Source organism: Nipponia nippon, unplaced genomic scaffold (assembly GCF_047370975.1).
Source record: "Nipponia nippon isolate SJK-2023a ecotype South Korea unplaced genomic scaffold, ASM4737097v1 scaffold_6, whole genome shotgun sequence".
NCBI classification, from domain to species: Eukaryota; Metazoa; Chordata; class Aves; order Pelecaniformes; family Threskiornithidae; genus Nipponia; species Nipponia nippon.
Genome location: NW_028262380.1, coordinates 4,358,272 through 4,379,250, shown reverse-complemented (window position 1 = coordinate 4,379,250; position 20,979 = coordinate 4,358,272). Strand labels below are relative to the sequence as shown.

Sequence of the window (20,979 nt, the reverse complement as noted above, 5' to 3'; positions counted from 1 at the left end):
CAAATAAGCTTTAATACTATTGTATTACGCATCTCACCTCTCCCTCCCAGAGTTTTTTGTAATGTTATTTCCAAACAGTATGTTTCAGGAAGAATGTTTTCTTAGTAAGCAAACATTTAGGTATTCCAATACATTCTAATACGCTGAGGACTTTTACTTTATAAGAATCTTTCTTTTTCTTTATACGGTGACAGCGGATATCTCTTGAAAAATTGCCTAATCTCTCTCTGTTTTATCTCCAGATTCTCTCTCCAAACTCTATCATTATAAATTGTAATGAAACTCAAAAAGTGACCAGAATAGTAATTGAAAGAACATTTGGCATCTTCAAAATGAGACTCAGATGCTTAGATAAATGGGATGGAACAGAACTAAACTACCCTTCACGGAAGTTCAGGGTAGTCCTGGTAGGTGTGTGTTATGGAATACAGCCATTAAATATGGGTCATCTGTAAAGATGAAAAGGAAGCAATTTAACGAGTCAGTCCAAATTACTGAAGTAAATTACCATAATGATGTACACTTGGAAAACTGTGTCATGATAGGACAGAGGAAATTAAAAATAAGGCGCTAGCTATCTGGAACCAAAGCGTAAGCTGAAGTCAAACTGATGCCTTCATTTGGAAGCAGTGCGATAGGAATGGAGCGCTTGGACGTGGGACTGCAGCACGGTAGGGGAGGTGCTGTTTCTGGCTGTTAGGCAGACCTCCCATGTGTTGGCTCATATGCGCCTTCTGAGCCTCCTGTGGCTTTACATTTCATCCTAGAACCATTTCAGTGTCAGTAAAATGGAAATTAGAAATACCGTCTTCCCAATACTAAAGGAAAAGTGGACTGCAGATGAGTAGGCTACAGTTTCTGGCAATAAATGGATTCCAAGTTCTTTACTTCTCATGCCAAACAGCAGGACTGGGGACTGCTTCCCTTCCCCTCACCTCCTGTAGTCTACTCAGTGAACAAGAAGCCTCTAGCAAATGCTACATAATTAGGTTCCTGGGGTTTTGGGGGTTGTTGTTTGGTTTTTTGTCGGGGTTTTTTTGTCTGCAAAAGTCCCCAAATTATGCATTTCTGTCTGTATATGCCCAGGTTCAGCTACAGCAGGCCAGGCAGTTCCAACAGCACTTCCAGCTTTGTGCCTGCTCCTTGGAAGTGGGAACCGTGGGTTTGAAATCCCTCAGACAGGCTGGCCTCTGATCCACATCTTCTTCCCAGGCTCTTAAACGACAGGTTGGCTTGGCTCTGCCCCTTTCCTGGGCTTACCAAGGAAAATGGCTGTTACTGATTGCTGCTTTTTGTCCTACCCGTCCTGTGCTGGAACATACGCATCAGCTCAGGTTCCTCCAGTGATCCGAAGGTACGTTTCTGAACTGCATGTAGCCTTGGGCTGCAAATAGCCACTGATGCAATCAAGGTAATCATGCTTTGTGCAGTGTAGGAGAAATTTAGGTGGTTTAGTAAGTTCTCTGGGGGGAGGATGTATGTACTACAGCTTCTTAGGAACCAAAGTTGTTAGGCTATAGCAATATCCCTCTTTAGGAACTGGGTCTTACAATCAAGTAAACACCTCAGGCACCCAAATTCTTTATCACCGCTTCTCTTGCCAAATTCTTCGTGGTCCTATAGGGGCAAACACCCTTTCCCAGACAAAAGCTTGCACTAATGTGAATGGGGGACATCATATTTTGTGCTGCAAATTTAAATAGAGCGAAGAAAAAGTTTTCAGCCGTAGACTTCTGTATTTATAAAAATCAACTCAAAATTATTTAATTATGAGAGACTCTAAGAGAGGCAAGGTATTGCAGCTTCTCTAGGAAAGTTCATGTTAAAAGGACCCCAATACTCAGTTACTTATGCATAAGGTGCAATAAGCTCTTCCATGAATGGCATTAAGAGACTTATCTTTCTGTAGATTTCTGTCCTATATTTTCTATATATGCTCCTCAAAATCTTAAAAGTATTCCCAGATTTTATTGTGTCCAGGTTTTTGACCCCCTCATTGCAAGAAACGGCACGTGCTACATAAACCTTTGCTTATGCCAGTTGTCCTGCTGATACACATATGCTGTCAGACCAGCTGGCTGTTGGCAAACAGCAGAGGTAAATGTCAAGTTCTTGCCTGTCCCCCTACTATGAGGGCACCACAAAACTATTTCTCTGTAAACAGCACAGTATAACTATAGACCAGATTCAGTTTTGTTCAGATAATTTACAATATTGCAGAAAGTGAACAGCAGTGAGAGAGTCAGACACATTTACAGAAAGAAGGAAGCACAGTGCACTCAATTTCTCATGAGAAATTTAAATTTTTTCATTTTAATTAAGTTTTCCCAACTTAATCCAAGTGGTGTTACACAAGAACTGATGAGCAGTCTTCATAGCTAATGTTTTTTTTTCTCTGTCTATAAAAATGTATTTGTTTCTCAGTAATGAGAAACGAAGGGCCAAGTCATCAGATGGGAGAAATCTGTGTTACTCCATCCAACTAAAAAGAGATCAATTTGTACCAGATTTATATCTAGTTAGTTCTGGTCTGCTTATATGCCTCCGGATTTGCAAGGAAAAGAAATCCTCCTACATAATTTTGTCAGAACTGTCTTGTTAGGGATCAATTTGACCTCCTCCTCCACCATTCTCATTTGGAGTTTTTAGCCAAATCAGCAAAGTGTGAGCATTATGGAATAGTGGGGGAGTTGTGCTCTGACATTTTGGGGGGGTTGTGTACAGCTGCGGGATGAGCAAGGACAGATGTTACTGCAGGATTAATTGTGGTTCAAAAACCTGGGATAGAAAATACGTTGAAAATGTTTGTTGTAGGAAAAAAGAGTGAGGAACGTTCTTGCTCCCATGGACTGGATGGGCTGTACAAGACATTCAGAATAAATGTGGCTGTTGAGCAGCTAGTGACATTCCATGAAAAGAGCTTTAGCAGGGAAACTAAGCGATACTGTTTTATCTTTATTGCTAATTAAAGTCTGTAAGTACTGTATCTACAAAATTATGCACATTTTAAACAAAAATCTGCAAGATGTCACAAGCAAGAAAAACAAGTCACAGGGTGCAAGGCAAAGCTTTCCTCCAAGGCATTGATGTTTAATCAGTCCGCTGTTACTGTCCCTCTCTCACAGAGACTGCAGTGTCATCTGAGTTGTGGGCTTACTGCCTTGTGCCGAACAGTTGCCGTAATACAGCTGTTTAACACTTTCCTATGCTCAGCTGAGCACAATAAATACAAAGTGTGGAGCAGACAGAAGGTTTTTTAACTGATACTACCTTCCAATGAAAGATAAGTTCATCCTGAAATAACTCACCATACCCAACATCCCCTCCAAATAGGAAAAAAAAAAAAAAAAAAAAAACAAACAGAAGACCAGACATAAAAAAATTGAAAACAGAATGCTGTAGGAAAAATAATCAATGACACACTGTTAAAGAAAGTCACTCTGTGGAAAGGATTTAGTATAGCAAAAATCAGTCATAGTTTTAAAGAGCGTAGTACATAACAGATAAGGAGATCTGGAAAAACTCTGGAGAGAGGTTTACTCGGTGTTAAATGATGATGAAACATCTGTACATTCCAGCCATCACTGATTACGTGAAAGAACATTTGATTCAGGAAATTATAGAGAGGCCTAACCCTCCAGCTTTTACAGAGGAAAAAAAAAAAAAAAACCAAAAAAAACGAACAGGTTATACAACCTTGAAATATCCAATTTTTCTTTTGTGTACACAGAAGCAAAATGATGTGCAGTTTTTTTCTGTACTAGGCTGTTTCTGAACAGCTAGTCATTAAAGATATCAGCTGTTTTCTCTTAGAATGAACTGTTTTCAAATATACCAAGAAAATATCATTTATTTTTAAAAAGTTAATTAAAGATAACACTGCAGATTCAGATTCCTACATATAAAGGCCTTCCAATCTACGTTGCCAAACTTGAACCTGTTCTTACAGTTGTAGTCCCAAGTTCTATCCCAAACTATCTATTTTTCCTTCCTAATGTTCATGCAGAACCATCCATAACACTGACCCTCAGTGAAGTCTTTTCTATCCTTATCCACTTCATATTGCTCTGTTCATGTTTATTAATTTTTTTTAATTAAGACGTTTTCAAAAAGCATCTTTCTTTACTAATTTTCCACCAAAACAATTAGATTATGACATCTGGCAACAGAACCCCCACTAGAACAGGCAACTACAAAGTACCACCTAATTTTGTAAGTTTTCAGTCTCGTTCACAAAATAGCAATGATCCTGAATTTTAAATTATCCCACAGCCAAATCTTTGAACATTAGCCAAAAGCTAGCCTTAGCCCAAGTATTGCTTTCCTCGGTCCAACCTGTAACGTAGTGTTCAGATCCAAGAGGAAAGTACTGAGTCTTACAAGTTACGGCATGACATTTCTTCATGTGTGTGCCCTTGCCCTGTGACAGAAGTAATCCAACGCAGATAAGTTTGATTCTTTTTCATTCTAGGATGGCTTAAGTCAAATTAACTTGTATTTCCTATGGATGGACACAGGGACAGTAAACCACAATTCTGTCATACGTGGGTACATGCTAAGAAGTTGGTAACTTCACCACGAAGCTTTACTAGATGGTTAAGAAATGGGAAGCTAATCAGCAGACTCTGTACTAAATGTGTCTGTATAACATGCATCCCTAAAGAGCATCTTCAAGATTGAAAGTCTGATTAGTCCTTGCTCAATCTGACATGAAGCTGGGTTGCTTGAAATTGCTTTTTGATCTGAATAAAGGCTATGAGACAAGAGTAACGTTGTAGCAAAGGCATTTTGAGGGAGCGTCAGAAGAGCGTCACCTCAAAGGAATTGCCAATTATTTTTTCCACTTCTACAGTGTACAAAGTTCAAGACAAAACTTACTTTGAGAACTTAAATCAGGTTGTAACATTTCCAAAATGCACGGCTAAGCAAGAAATGTCATTCACTCAAGCCATCGTCGAAGTGTTTCTAATTACATCCCTGACTAATTACATTACCGTATACCTTTTAAGTAGTGTTTTTAAAATTACAACACTTGGCTCAAAATTGATTCCTTATTTTTAGGCAATTCTTCCTATCAGCTTGAACCAACAGTGCTTAATCAGATAAGTTTTCACATAGAATTGCTGATTATAGTCCCAAACTTGCAAAGGGCTGTAAGATCAGAGGAGGATCAGAGGGGGAGGGAAAAAAAAAAAAAGAACAAAAAAAAAAGAACAGGATCGTTTCATTCTATAATTCAGCTAGGAATAATTAGTGCAGTTATTTTATATGATATCCTAAGGATATACTGAAACTCTGTGTCCTTTGTGTGATATCGGAAGAGGACACTGCAGATCTTAATTGAAAATAGGCCAGAAATTTGAGATCATTGCTCCCCACCAGCATTTCTGCCACTGAATGGGACATTCCCATAGAGCTGGGAAGTCCTGAGTCTGCAGAACATGTCATATATTTCAGACGGAGAGCATAGGAGACAAATCTAATGCCGTGCCATTATCTTTTGTTTCTTAAATAGTCAATTTGGCTATGATGGCATGGAGAAGCTAACCATCATTCCAGAAGCCTACAACAGCTTTACAGTGTTCAGTTCCCACGTACAGCCCAGGAGTGAGTGTGGAGCACCAGCATGACCTGCGAGAGCAATTCCTGACTCAATGGGAATATTGTCTTTCCAAATGCCAATTGAGAAAAAAAAAAAATATATATATATGTACTCTACCCATTTTTTGTCCAACTGCACTAGATAGATAGATAGTCTTGCTAAAGGTTTACACTAATGGGTATAGATAAATCTTTCAAGGAACGCATCATCTCTTGCCAACATTCTTGGCAAAATTTATGTTCTTGTTAATAGTTTTGTACTTACACATTAAACAACCCTTAAGTGCTTCCACTTGGCTATATAAATATGATTAGTTTATTCATGTGAATATCTCTGTTCAGCATATTTGTTGTGAGATACCTGATCTAAGCTTAAATCTGGAAAGGACAAGAAAGGTAGGCGATTTCCATCCCTTACTGGCATTTGGTTTGGACTACAAATAAAAAGTCAAAATAAAATAAAATAAAATAAAATATAAAATAAAATAAAATAAAATAAAATATAAAATAAAATAAAATAAAATAAAATAAAATATCCAAACTTTTTGTGGCAGGTGTTGCACAAACACTAAATGGAGCCATCGTTGCCCAGCAAACTTTACAGATTAAGACATGAACACATGAAACAGGACATCAAGGCTGAATTTGCACATAAAGGACCACAGCAAAGAAGTATTACAACGTTTTCTATTCCATTAATGTTTCTGAGTATGGGAAATTTTTCCTACCGATTCTTTTTGATGAAAACAAGAAGCAGCTGAATCATGTCAACCAAAATACGTGCATACTGTTTGAAAAAATAAAAAAGCTAGAAAAAATTATTTGTAAATAAAAATAATGTTTCAAAAAATCAATTCCTTTATAATAAAAAAATGGAGCTCAAGAAACAATTTGAATTACTTTGTTTGGGGTCAAGCAAATACTTTTTCAATCCAAAATAATTTCATCTTTCTTTTCATTTTTGCCAGACTGACTAGAAATGAAAATGAAATGAATTCTCAAAAGAAAATATTGATTTTTTTTTTTTTTTCATTTCAGTCAGCAGACAATAACAAAAATGAAATCAGGTATTCGTGCATTTCTGGTATTTTTGTTGTTGCCAATGCAAGGGTAGAGGTTGGAAGTAAACAAGTAGCAAAAAAGGAAGACGTGAGTAGGTTGCATATGAGGTATAAATCAGGATTTGAAGGAAGATAAGGTAACGGATGTTTGGATTTTAGTATGGATCTTTTCCTGTGTTTGAAGAGGAGTACAAGGGAAAGTGTGGATATACAGGATAAGTTGACAGCTGGACAGTAAAGTCTGCGAATATTGGGAAAGGTCAGCATCCAACAGGTTAATGGGTCAAATAGGCTGGAGCTGGGTAACGAAGGGCTTTGACTTTAAAGACAAGAGGCTATTATTTGATATAGACATGCAAATGAAGTTTGCATTTGTGTTATTCTAATATTTGGCAAGCTGCCCCATATAAGAAATGAAAATACAAAGTGTCGTGGATTTAAATATACCCCATTTGTTTTCCTCACTTACTCCAGTTTTGCTGTCCAAACACCCCAGTGGCATTAGGCTACCCAGGTTGGTATATAAGGCGTACAGTTTCAACTGGCTTTTCAAAGCAGTTCTTATTTGCCAGAGGGGAGAAACTTTTTAAAAAAAACATATTTCCAGGACTGTTTCTATGGTACTAGAAATGAACAGTGTAATCTGTCTGTTATTTCCCTTTGCCACCAAGGTCACACCTATCTGGCAAAAAGCCTAGATCAGAGGCTATTTTACCTCACATATTTTAGCTGTTCAGAGGTAAACATTGTTTTGCTATTGTGTGGACAAAGATTATAGTGTTTAAAAACCATGTTCACCCGCAGATAATTTATTTGTCTTTATTACGGTAAATTTATATATTGATCTTTACAACAGTAGCATCTAACATTACATTTAGCGTCCATACTCTATCATGCAGGGCTCTGCACAGCTATGAGAGAAGAATGCAGTCTAGGTAATATAGCATATAGGGAACAATATATGATTACATACATATAATTTAGAATTATATATAATATAAAATTATATATGTGTAAAGAAGGATTTTCTTTCCTGGGATCCCATTGACTGTAACACTTAGAAAATATTTGCTTGGGGGTTTTTTAATTCCCCTTTCATGAGGATTTTTTTCCCCTTAAATTAATTTTTTGGCAAATTTCTCAGAAATTTTCTACCTATTATATGTCTCTACTTTTTTTTTTTTTTTTTTTTAATATTCTCACACTTCTTTGCATTTGGAACGATATCAAAATACTAGAGCAGCCATGCTACTTTCATTGGCCCTTTCAATGAAGAAAAATATAGTCAGACATAATAAATAGACATAGAAGAAAAATTAAGTACTATTTCTCAGAAGAACATAGAAAAAGTGAGCCTATATGTATAGGCTCAAGTCATATATAAATGACTTGATGCATATTTTTATTTTAGTATTTGCAGGAAGGTGGATCCCAGCCCATTAAAACTAAAATTTCCAGAAAGACAGGCACTCTGATGTGTCATCTGTCAAGGTAAGGGCACTAAGAGCCACAAGCTGACTGATATGATGGATTTTCACTTTCTTTCTTCCTTTTAGAAGGAAGAAAGTGTGGAGCTGAACAGCTGGTAACATTTGCTAAAAGATTATGGTGCTGAGATTCTGATTTAAATTTGACTTTTTGGCCGTAAACACATGAACAACACATGAAATGTTCCTATTCCTTAACATATTTTCACTTGAGAAGAATTACTTCAACTGCTTCCTGTATAAAAACCATATAGGATTAAAGAGCAAAGTGGTCTCCAACTGAAAAAAACCCATGTATTATTTCCTGTAAAAGGAAGTCATCGAAGAGGCACAAAGCTTTCTTGAGGGTAGCTGCTACCACCTTCTGTAAGACTGTTGAAACACATGTAAATGAGAAGAAAGGTTAAAAAAAATATTTGGCAATATAAGATTCTTCCCTAAATTGTCTCCTTGAGGCTTAGAGCTACAAAAGCCTTTCCTCCTGTACGTGGCAGAGTAACCAAGTCAAAATATCTCTGACTACTCCGCTGTATGATGTAGCTGGGAAATACTGTAGAAATGATGTGAAACTAGCCCATATGCTGTCACAAATACTGTTAACACCTCTCATACGTGCAAGTAAAGAAAGTAGTCTGTGGTGTTTGCAGCCTTTGACCAATCGGTATGTAAACTCTACTAGCTATTTTGGCAAATTTTAGAGGAAGATATTTGCTCACTAAAACTAGACCAAGAGCGCCAAACCTGTTTAATTAAAAGCAAATAAATAAGCAGATCAAGTCATAGTGTTTTGCAAGCTTTGTCATCAGAAGCTGCCTATGGAACAGCCATCCAGAAGTGAAGAGCTGAACCAGTATGTGAAACTGAGATAGAAATATGTACAAGGAAGAGTACTTTTGTGTTTTTCTGAGAGGAGTCTTCACAAACATAATGTGAACATACTCTCTCAGAAATCTCTAAAAACCTAAATAAAATGTGGATCATAACTGTACTGCACTGTAGATCTGGGGTAAGCGATCAGACAGCATCCCTACGCTAATTATCAATAAGAGCTTTGAGTTATAAGAAATAATTGCAATGAAGGGCTGATTTCACAGAGCATTCTGAATCATTTGATGAGGTGGCCTGATTTAAGCTACAGAAATTTCAATAAAACCAGGAAAAGTCATAAAAATAGAAGGAGAAAATATTTCAGATATGAAACCACATCTTGCAAAGCAGAAAGTCTAGGGGAGTGTTTGGATTTATAGAAGTCTGGAAAGCCTTCTTCACAGTCAAAGACTAAACAAGATCGATTTATTTAGTTTATCTGAGGAAAGATTATGATTAAGTCACCTTCTAATCTATAAGTAGGAACATGGAGAGAAGACTTCTGATAATGGAAAGCTCTTTAATCTAGCTGACAGAAGCATGGCAAAAGCCAATGGACAAAATCATTTAAATCATTTTGGAAATAAAACACACATTTTTAAACCATGGGGGTTCTGTGTAACAAATTAGTAAAGCACGTTATTGATTCCCCATCATTTTAAGTCTATGTTGGGATGTTTTTCTAGAAGAGTCCTAACGCTGCCAAGAGTTTTAGCCTTGATTCAAGAAGTGCTCAGTGAAAGTATATATTATGAACTGCACTAAAGGTCAGACTAGGTGAACATAATGGTGTCTTCTGAGTTTATAATCTATAAATCTTCAATATTAGGCCACAGTTCATGCACCTCTGTAGCTTCTGTGATAAGTTGCATTGTCCTTTGGGGAAAATTAAAGTAGATAATTCTATTGTTTTGTTTTCCTTTTCATTTCATGGCATCTTCTGATCTAGCTGGCTTGCTTGTGCCTGCTGAAAATTAGAATTGGTATCATTTAGTGCTTCACGAACACGTGGCATATGTTCCTGGGCTTCATTTTGTACACTACAGCTCACTGACTAAGAATTAATATCTTGTGTCCTTCATTCTCCCACGCACCTCACTTTTTTTGTTGTTGTTGTCCCTGATGTTTTTAAGAAATCCAGAAAACTTCCTGCAGAGCAACTGCACTTAAATAATCTTATAAACTTCATTTCTGTGATACGTTGGGTTGTCTCTGCATCTATTGCCTGCAGCTGAAGTTGTGGATGCATTTTAAAAGTCTCGAGCGGGAGCAATCTGTGTGGGAATATTAGAGGATGTTGCTAAGAAGAAATATATTCACAGATCAGTTTATTGAGCAGCAGGCAAGAATTTAGCAGAGTTTGCGAATATCAGTAGTTTATAATTGTGTTGTTTAGTAAAAAAAAAATTAAGATAGGCTATTTCCATACAGCAAAGCAAATACAGATATTCAGCCGTAACAGAGTGTGTGGAGGGTGTCTTAAATGAAGTTGTGCTCACCAAACACTGAAAGACTTTACTGAGCAGAGGCTTGGTAGCAGAAAGCTTCAGAGAGGGTACATCAGTGCTAGTAAATAGAATTGGTGAGAAGTGATTTTTAACAAATAATGCAGGAACTGGCAGTAATTTTAACAAAGAGTTCTGCTGGCAGGGACTGACTCACTCCGACACAGTAAAGACTTTGTTGTTAGAAGTATTTTCGCTCACATTAGGATCCTGACTACCTGAAACCATCCCAGATGTAATGGCCCACTTTGAAAGAGCAGGAAGCATTAAACAGATTGGCCAATCCAGGGCAAATAACCATACTAAAATTTATTGAAAGCCTATTCACCAAATAACATATCCTGCAGTTAAATTCAGTGGCTTTTTGTCTCTACGTACCTAGACTCCAGCCTGTGATTTCAACGCAATAGCATGATTCTGTAAAATACGTCTTTGGAAGACCATAAAACTAGTAGACATTTTGGGGCAAGTGCTACATAAAGACAGCAGCAACAACAAATTCTTGTTCTATAAAGAGAAGGGAGACCAGTACACTAACAGTATGATTCATCCTCCTTAACTTCAGCCATCCAAAAGGTAGGTGTTGACTCAAAGTTAGTCATCCCTTTTTTGTCACTTGTGGAGGAAGATGTATCCTGCCTCTTTTAGATAGCTACTTTGGGAATTGCTCTTTAGAAAGACTTCCCTGTCTCCGTTGCCAGTGGAAGACACCCAGGGAGCAGCCACTGGAAAGCTACACCTTCCAAGCTAAACCTAGACGAGAAGTCTCTTAAGGCCCACTCTGTGCTGAAACCAAGGATGTGGGGTGCAATCTGTTCAAGGTATACATACAACGGTATGCTGGTTTCAGTGCATGCATAAGTTTCGATTAAAATAACTAAATAGAAGTGAAAGCAAGGGAGAGCAGAGGCAAAGTAAAATTAAGTTAACCACAAGACCTCAAGAATCACACTTGCCTTTTCAGCCTATAGCAAAAACAAGAACATGATCCTAATCTCGATGACTTTAGACAAGGAGAAAAATTGTGTCCAAATGAGGTGATTCAGCCAATATAGTGATATAGTGTTGTTAGGCGTTCATAAAAAAATAAAAATGGCAAAGAAAGCATAATAAAGCAGTGAAAGAGAAGTTTGGATTGGCATTTCACTTTTTCACAGCTCTCTGCTTCAGAATGATTTACTCCAGGGTTTGTATTGATTTACAGTTATTAGACAGTTATTGTAATTTATGTTCATAAAGCAATAAAAGAGTACTGAAAATATTTATTAAATATGAGAAACTCTGTAGCACTTGGGTATTAATCAAAGTTGATTGTCTACAATATATGTGCTAATAAACCATTAGTGAATATTTAACCCGCAAACACAATACAACAAGCTGATAGATCACCTTCTTCAGGAACAGAGAGACTTCATGGGAATTTAGAATTATTTAGCTTGTGACACAACACTGGATTTAAGAGTGGGAAGCAATTTTACTGTGTGATTTTCTTTTTTAGTGTCTGAGAGTTCCTCAAGAAAAGAGTGCTGGAAGTAATTTTGTTTCTTGTTGATTTTAGTATCAGCAATCCTGGGGTTTGCAAAAACCTTAAAGATATTTATAAAGGTGAGTCAGATACTCTATTGTATAATGTAATCAGATGGCCTTCTTTCTTTCATTTTAATTCAGAAAGCGTAATAAAACTTGGGTATGAGAACAACTGCGTGAGAAAAGCCCAAAGCACTTTGTTGCAGGTGTCCGGGAAAGAAGTAGTAGAGGTCGGTTTAGCACTTGCAGAAGTGTCCTGATTAATTGGAGATTAAATGATCATTTGTTTAGCAAATGGTGCAAAAGACTGGGCACGCTTTTCTGACCAGCTGAGCTAGTCTCTTGCCAGGCAGATCTCCAGGTTAGGGGACAGTTTTCATGCTCACCCTGTCCTTGAAAAGGTAGAGGGGTGCTGGAAGGGATGCTGCCAGGAAAGGAGTTAATCCATTAGCGCCTCCTGGTTGATTAATTTTCTGCTTCAACTCATTTTAATTCTCATTCTGCTGATTATTTCCTCTCAGGAAGGGCATTTGTAGAAAGGTTATCAGCTTCTTGGAAGGACATCCCAAAGCCACCCAGCACAAACCTAGGCCACTTTTCCAAATGAAATGAGGTAGAAACAGCTGCAGACAAATCCTGGCTTCATTGATGTGAATGGGAGTTTTCCCATCAATGAAGACCAGAATTTGGCCCTAAACAAAATGTTTCAGCTCTGAGTGACATGCATATTACAAGCCTTAAAAAACAGTTGTTTTTAAAATAGGAACAGGGAAAGAAGGAAATGGGCTATTACAAGCCATATTCAGTAATGGTGGGCCATATAACGAAAAGCCAACGGTAGCAGCAAACTGCTGTTAGCAGGGGAGCGTAATAGGGGATGTGAAACATTAAGCTTTATAGATATGGAGACTCACTACACAGAAGTTAGAGTTATAATTACCAGAGGAAATGATAACATTATGGCAGATACTGAGGACATGTATGATGCTTTTACGAGAAAGAAATTAGTATGAATTGCAAAGGCTTCCTTTAAACTATCTTAACTAAAGGTCTTTCAAAACTTCCATTAACACCTTTTTTAGATAGGCTGCAAAAGTTCACCATGCACTAAAAATTTCTTCTGCAAAGTTTCAATCTGTGACCCATTAATATTTCCTTTAATTTAGCTTGTGTGCTATTTACAAATTAGAATTGAATACCTATATAAACAGAGCTGTTGCAGGTAGTTATCCATTATAAGGAATAATTGTTTTTGTTATTCCTCACCTTCCCCCCCAGTTAAAACTGTCAGACTATGCTGCTTACTCACAGGAATGACTCTTCACGAAGGTTTTTATTTCCCAACCACAATATTGATACAAAATATATTCAATTCTTAGTAGGTATTCATGGCATACACTGTAATGGTCCATCTGTTACTAACACCCTGCTATGCATAATGTTTAAACTGTGTGGCTTAGGGGTAAGAATGGTTAGGATTTTTTTTTTTTTTTGAACCAAACCTGTCATTTGCTTAGCATAGTGGGCATGGGAGGAAGCAGAAGCTAGCCTGGCTGGTGTGTAGGTGCTGCTGAAGTGTGTACTTTAATATTATCAACATGAGGTGCCATAGCAGTACATGGAATAATAATATAATCAAGCATAGCTATAGATTAGTGGGACTCTTAGCAGAGATCTGGTCTTAAAAATGCTTAAAATACAGAGATGTTCTGCTATAGTTTCTCTGAGGATGCTGCTCACAGACGTAACTGATGATAGAGGTATAACCTGTCTGTTTTATTACATACCATGTCTAGTAACAGCAGCACCAACGGGTCCCAAGCCTTTTCCCACACCGTGTTTGTGTCCATGATTCCTCTTACTATCTCACTTGGACATTCACAGATCTACTTCTGTTGTTTAATGTAAAGATGTCAATACCTGAACAGGGATGAAAACAACTTTTGCTTTATGCTGTTTAGTAAATAAATTTATAAACCAATGCAAAGCTGCAAAAGATTTTCTTTTTTCCCCCCAGAAGAATGGCATATCCAGAGCTTCCATTTATGTCTCTGGATACGCCGCAGGCTGGTGGTGCCATGTAGGCACATCTGGTGATTGCCATGGCGGCATTTAAAAAAGGAAACAAAAAGTTAATCCAATACATGCTTCAACATGGTAAATTTTAGACAGAAATGCTGCTTGCCCCCAATGTTTTTACGAGTTCCAGGTGGAAGTTCTATGGCCTCAACGATTCAGCAGTATCTGGAGATAGCACAAGCCCATCAAAGGTGCAGGAATTATCCCAGTCCTTCCTTTCTGTTGCCACTAGAATATGCAGCTAGCAATTCCCAAAGCCTCCCTCCAGCATTTCTCTGTTGGAATCACATAACATGTCAAAGAAATGATTTTTCTCTTTGATTACTGCAGTAAAATAAAAAGCACTGGAAAAGCAACATCTCAAAAACTTACATCGCAGTTACATGAAAAACCCAGCTCCCTGTGAAAAGGCATAATAACTAGGGAGCCACAGTTGTTACTCCTTGTTACAGCACTTTGTTATTACAATGCCATTTTGAGACCCTTACAGTATGAAAGTGAGAAAGTCAGCAATCAACTTCATAGGCCAATAGACCAAGATTCATCAACTCCAACTTTAATGCATTTGGACTCTGCAGTTCTTTATTGGCTGAACTGCAGAGGCTGGAGGAGAACAACATTTTTTTATCCTCTTGGCTTTTTCTACCTCTTTCCATCTGACAGCGGCACTTAAAGGAGAAAGCGAAGTCTGGCTTTAAAGGTCTAAGATTTAGTTATTGTACTTAAGTAATCATAGACAAATACATACATACAGCTTTGAGTGTATTTAGGTGCTTAAGTTTTACTAAAGCAATTTGGAATTAGGCAGCTAAATACCTTTCAGAAGCTTACAGATCCCCTTCAAGTTCTGGTGCTGCCTTTTTTCCCCTCCTTTTAACTTTCTAAGACGAGAAACATCTGTGTTAGTGGCTTTGTTTTCAGCACTGCCAATTATGTGCTGTTCTAATTAGAGTCAATGACAGGTGTGGGCTTTTACTTCCCCTGTAAAAACATTATCAAATGAAACAAGGCATTTTATTCCAGCCTTCTCACTTGATTCAGCACATCACAGGTGCAGGGTGGTGAAGATGTGAACACACTTTTTGAAGACCTGAGAATGAGGAAAGCAGGGGAAGCTGATCTTGGGCATTAAGAGTGGTGCTCCAGCCATTTGATTACTCTGGTTTTACAGCAGGGCTAAGGTAAAGGTGGAACAAGCACATACTAAGCCAGAGAGCACGCTGACCTCCCAAACAGTGCAGGCTTGGCTATACCGTAACTACAAACAAAGGCCCTTAAAGGACTCAAGATAACCTCAAGCCCAAGAACTTTGCAATTAGCAACAACTTTGTAATTAGTGTGACATTTTCAATACAGAAGGACATCTGAGATCAAGATCTCGGTATCCCCTCTTCAACACTTACTGTTTCCCTTTCTCCCCCCAGCTACCGTTGCTGCTACTAGACTCGGCTGGCTCCACACCACACCGAATTAGCAATTTTTTCTCTTTGCACTGAACAACAAATTCAAAAAACAGCCATGTGTATCATGGATAAAAGGGCGAGGGGGGGGATTTAAATCAGCTGGGAAATTCAGAGATTGGAAATGCTTGTTTGTAGCAAAGAGAAACTAATGGGTCTTACTGAGTAGAACAATGTTCACCTCTTCTTTCTCACCCCTATTACCCATCAAATACGTAACTGCAGTTACATATTTATCTGGGGAAAGATAATGCAAAAACTGTGAGTAGAAAACAAAGAACTTGTTAAAAGTCAAAGATTAGCCCAGGTTGTAGCTAGACATCTCCCTGCAAGCAATATAGTCAGCAGAGCATAAAACTATGTTTTACTGTTCAAGGTGCATTCAAATACTGTAGGAATAGCAGAAAAATACACAGCTTTTAACAAGACAGCAGAATAACTTGTTTCCTTATTTGGCTGGGGCATTAATTTACCCACAGCCACGCTTGCCAGATATTCAATAGGAAAGCAGATTCTTCCACAGAGTTGATTTTCCCATCCAAACCCAACGGATTGAATTGTCTTTGGGAGGCAATCCTCATTCACCCAGATGAGGGGTTTATATACCAGATGCCTAGTTTGCAGATTGCTGATGAACTTAAGAAAGTACAGCATGTTTTTTCTGAAACAATAGTGAAGTTACCGATGGAGGAAGATCTGAGTTGTGTTATACCCTGCAAAATGCCATAAATGTAAGCCACCAGTAGTGCACGCCATTAAGATTTGTCATAGAGTGTCAGTAGAAGAGAGTATGTGATAAAATATCGTTCAGGATATGAGAGAATTACAGTATTATTGATTCTTTATGGCTTTGGGATGGTTTCTAATTAATTATTCAGAAAAAAAGAAGAATAAAACTGCTGGTTCCCCTTGGAAATACAGAACAAAGTTACTTAATGAGCCACCATAAAACATAAACAAGTTCACTTGGCATTATGCAGATAAACTCAAAGAACTTTTTCAAGATAATAGTTTAAAGAAAAAGGACATACTTTAGAAGTTATAACAACATTACCTCACAGTCCAGCTGTTTACATTGTACTTTCAACTTCTTTGAAATGATGCCAACATAAAGTAAATTTGAATATTATCTGCAGAGAAGTTCTCTGTGGAATAATCACCAGAATGCTTTTCATTAAAACACAATTATATCATCAGCTTCTAATGATCAGAATGCAGAGCAGCTGATTATTTTCATAATGCAATTACTTCATAACATTTTAGAAAACTCAGCTGCATGCAAACAGTTCTCTCCAAATACCTCATTTGTCTGATTAATCATATGATGGGAACTCCTCTCTCTTGCCCCCTTCTAAAGGTTCACCTGCTTTTACTGTGCTTCCCAGCTAACTTGGTCATTACAATAATAAACGCTCAGGAGGAAGGAGGAAGATGGGTTGTTTCTCAAAATACACAGGCTGATCCTAACGGGCAGGTTTTCAAAGTGAGGCAAATGCAATTGTTCACAGGTATTTGCCCTTGCCATTTTTTATGTGTGCAAACCCCCAGGTATGCATATAAATCAGGTATTTGTGCATGGGTTTTATTAGCTTACAAATGCAGATAGCTGACGTGATGCTCCATTGTATGCACACCCAAGTACTTGATGTGTCTAGTGGGTATTTTTGTATACAGACATTTCCGAATAGCTGACTTTAACCCTCTGGTCCTCACTGTCAATATGAATCTCCAAGGCTTTTGCTAATAGCTGCTGTCTTTCATGTATATTTTAAAACAACCGTAATCCTAGTGGAACTACCCACATAAGAAAATATAAAAGGCTGCAGTATTTGATTGTTCAGCAAGATCATTTATACATAGATGTTGGAATAAAAATAATTAGCACTTCTAGGGACTTTCAGCAGAAGATCTGAAACCTTATTTGTAAAAAATGAGTTAGTCTTATGTTTAGTCCATTCCTTTTGCAAAACTCACTGACTTCAATAGAAAAGATACATGTGGGCCATTAGCCTGTTTCGCTATTGAGGCTTTCTTTTTTTATAAGGTGCTTTGCTAAAGTTCACAAATCTTAAATGAGAGGGCCAAGAATAGGACTACATCTCCAGACTCCTAATCCCTCTCCCAGATAGAGAACGGCGTTACCTCTAAGGATCAATAACGTTCTCAGAAGGCGAGAACTTATGAAAGAAAAGATTTCAGGCAAGTCTGCTGAAGCCTAGACATACTACGGATGATATTTACTTGAAAGGGCATCTGAATTAAATGCACATATGAGAAACAGACTTATGAGATTTTAAAAAGAAAATTATTGTAACAATTATAATGGTAATAGCAATGCTATTAGAGAGAAGACTCCTATTGTAAATGCCCATGTCATTTTGGGTGAATAATTTCTTAATTTTAATTTCCTTAGACTGAAAGTATGCACATTACCAGCTTTACTCAAAAGAGTTTCTTTGCAATTTGGAAGGGGGAGAAATTTGTAAAACTGCAGCTACTTAAGCTTAAAATCTAATTACAGTTAGAGAATCCCCTCTGCCTAACATTTTATTTCATATTGGTCCAAGTCACATATTCAACACCTGGATTTCTCTACAGCTATTAGCACCTGCATTTTAATTCTGCTAGGTAAGTGATGAATGGCAAGTCTAGGCTAGGTTTCTAAATAGAACCTTACACTGAATGCGTTTTTACCATTTCCTATTTAAGAAAAAAAGAATCCAGTGATAAATATTCCTGCCTATGCTTTATTCTGAGAAGTACGGACCTCACTTAGGGAAAATGACTTGTTTTAAAACAGCTTCCACCTCCTCCCTGAACATTTCTGAAAAAAACTACTCGTCAATATCTAGTATGGATTTTCCCTGCATCCCACAAAATCCCCTTCAATAGGCGACACATGGTTCTGCCCAGTGGGGGACATCACATCAGGAGCATAAAACCAAATAAACAGCATGTTTTATCTGCTGCTAGGATTCCAATCCAATGCATTAAATGAGTTGAACTGGCTCTTTACACAATTCAGTTATAGATTTGAAGAACTTCTGTAAAAGGGTTTACCTAAAGCCAATGTAATTGGGAAAAAAATGCCAAAAGAGAAAAAAAACCTGGAAGCCAAATAGAGTTCGGAGGGAGCTTTTGTCTGTGCTGTAGGAGGATATGTACATCCTTGCTGGGTGGCTTTTAATGGGTTATTAGGATGCAGGAAAGCATTTTAGGGAGCTTTAACTAAAGCTGGGGATGCTCCTGACTTGGGCCGTGGAAGCTACGATCCTTTTGTCCTCAGTGCGTCTGCTGCCGGGTTTCAGGCTTATGTCGGGAGCCTTGCCTATGGAAAACACGTCCTGATGAATCGCTAGGACACAAACGTCTTCCTAAACCTGGAGCCAGGCTGCCTCTGACCAAGCAGCAGGCAAGATGCTGCCTTTTCCCTCCACGTACTGGCAAGCAGATTTGGTAAATATAGAAATAAATTCTTCAGGATTCTCCTTCTTGGGATTCTCCTTTTCCACTGCTCTTATATTCCTAGCAGCTCTGGGAGGTTGTTAGTTGAATGCCTTCCCATTTTCTTCAGCACTTTAAATCAAGCCACTTTCAGTTAGTCATTTTTTACACTGTTTTTTAAACACATTGTCACCAAAAGATTAGCTGAATTTGTAACAGAAAACCTACATTTGTGGCAAATAAAGCATTTAGACAATCATTTTGGAAACATTTAAATAAAAAATACCTATTTATAAATAGTTTGAAGGACACAAACTTTTCATAACATTTAAAGGAATGAAAAAGTCTTTTGGATCTTCCCAAAATAGCGTGGGAAACATTTTGACGTAATGTGGTAACTTTACATCCTACACGACAGGCCAACATACAGTAACAAAAAAATATCTGTGGCCTTCATTAGGTGCTGGATGTGCATGTTGTTTAATGAAGCGTGTCACTGCTAGTGTACAGGGGAAACAGTACCCTGCGCAAATCTCTCTTTTCACTCAACTGGACTTTTGCCACTGGTTTCAAAGACAGCATGTTACCTCGTAATTAGAGAAAGCCCAGCAAAAACAGAAAAATAGGTCATCATGTTCAAAACAACTATGATTCGATGCTTCTGGCCAGTTATTTTCGTACACTGTGATTAATTTAAATTAATTTAATTTAGCTTGTTTTAATAATTGCGTAACTTTTATCCGGATGCCCATGCCAGATGGCTCAACCAGCCTGAAAACGGGAAAGATGCTGTAATTGTGGCAGCGTAATAACATTTATTTACTACAAGTCTGACTGTCTCTGATGCTCATCAGAGCTCTGCAATATTGTGCTTTGCAGTATATTGCTTCAGTGCATTTCACTTTTATTCCACACAACCTTTTTCTTCTTCAAAATTATTTGAGTAAATTTGGCTTTTTAATGCACTTTTCCATTTTGTGCCTCTTGTGAGAACTCCACCAGGTCTCCCAGTTCTGGGTTCTGCCTCCACACCACTGCAAATCGTCGGCGTTACTTCAGGGTTAAACTGCTGTCAGGCTCAATTCCTGGACTAATCATTGCCTGGATGACTTCTATGCTTCAGGAAATCTCTCGTAACATTTGTATGATTAATACATCTCCAGGTTGTTAATTCCCTGATTGAGAACCAGGGAGATATTCTACCTCTAAGTTCTTACACGAAATCTTTAATTTTTAGAGCTGGAAAATCAGGAACTTTCTGCTTCCGATCAAGCATCATTTCCTTTGGCTTGTTTCTGCTTATTGAATTTGCATTTGCACACAGCAGGAAACAAAAGTCATTTTTAACCTCAGATTTAACATTAGTGATTTCTGATGTTCCTCCTCTCACACCTGCAAATGTCTCATTTGCCATGTGCACCCCAAAACTCATGCCAAAACTCTTGTATGATTTTTCAGAGACTGAGAGTGATGTAAGAAAGATGGAAATGTAACTGAATTAGCTTGTTTGAAGGGAAACATCTGAATTTTGAAGCAATTTTGGTGCATTCAGGTTAGTTTCTCTTCATTACTACTTCTTTGCAATTACTATAATGCAGATCATCTGCCCTGGTGCTTTGCTAACCCACCTGGATGCTCTTAGGCAGAGAGAGGATGGGCAACAGCCAAGTGCCTGCCTCTGCCATTAGGGACATGGTTTAGTGGTGGACTTGGCAGTGCTGGGTTAACGGTTGGACTCGATGATCTTAAGGGTCTTTTCCAACCTTAACGATTCTATGATTCTATGCCTAACTTACATGTTTGTGCAAATTGCCAGTGGCTCTGGTCTTGAAGGAATTCATATATCCATTCTTTGCAAGCAACGTAGACATACCTGCTATTCCTGCCCTCAAAGAAGTCATGAGCGAAACTCTTGACAGCTTCAGCTGGGACAGGACCAGGAGCCCAG

The 20,979-nt window shown here is 37.9% G+C and overlaps 1 protein-coding gene across 1 annotated transcript in view; it reads left to right on the top strand.

Moving 5' to 3' along the window:
• Positions 1-20,979, top strand: part of LOC148051327 (uncharacterized) — a 69,604-nt gene that overhangs the window by 14,137 nt on the left and 34,488 nt on the right. Inside the window, exons 2-3 of the mRNA XM_087736428.1 lie at positions 243-407; positions 1,213-1,354. Of these exons, the coding sequence (XP_087592554.1) occupies positions 243-407; positions 1,213-1,347 (300 nt within the window). The 3' untranslated portion in view covers positions 1,348-1,354. The remainder of the gene's footprint in view (positions 1-242; positions 408-1,212; positions 1,355-20,979) is intronic.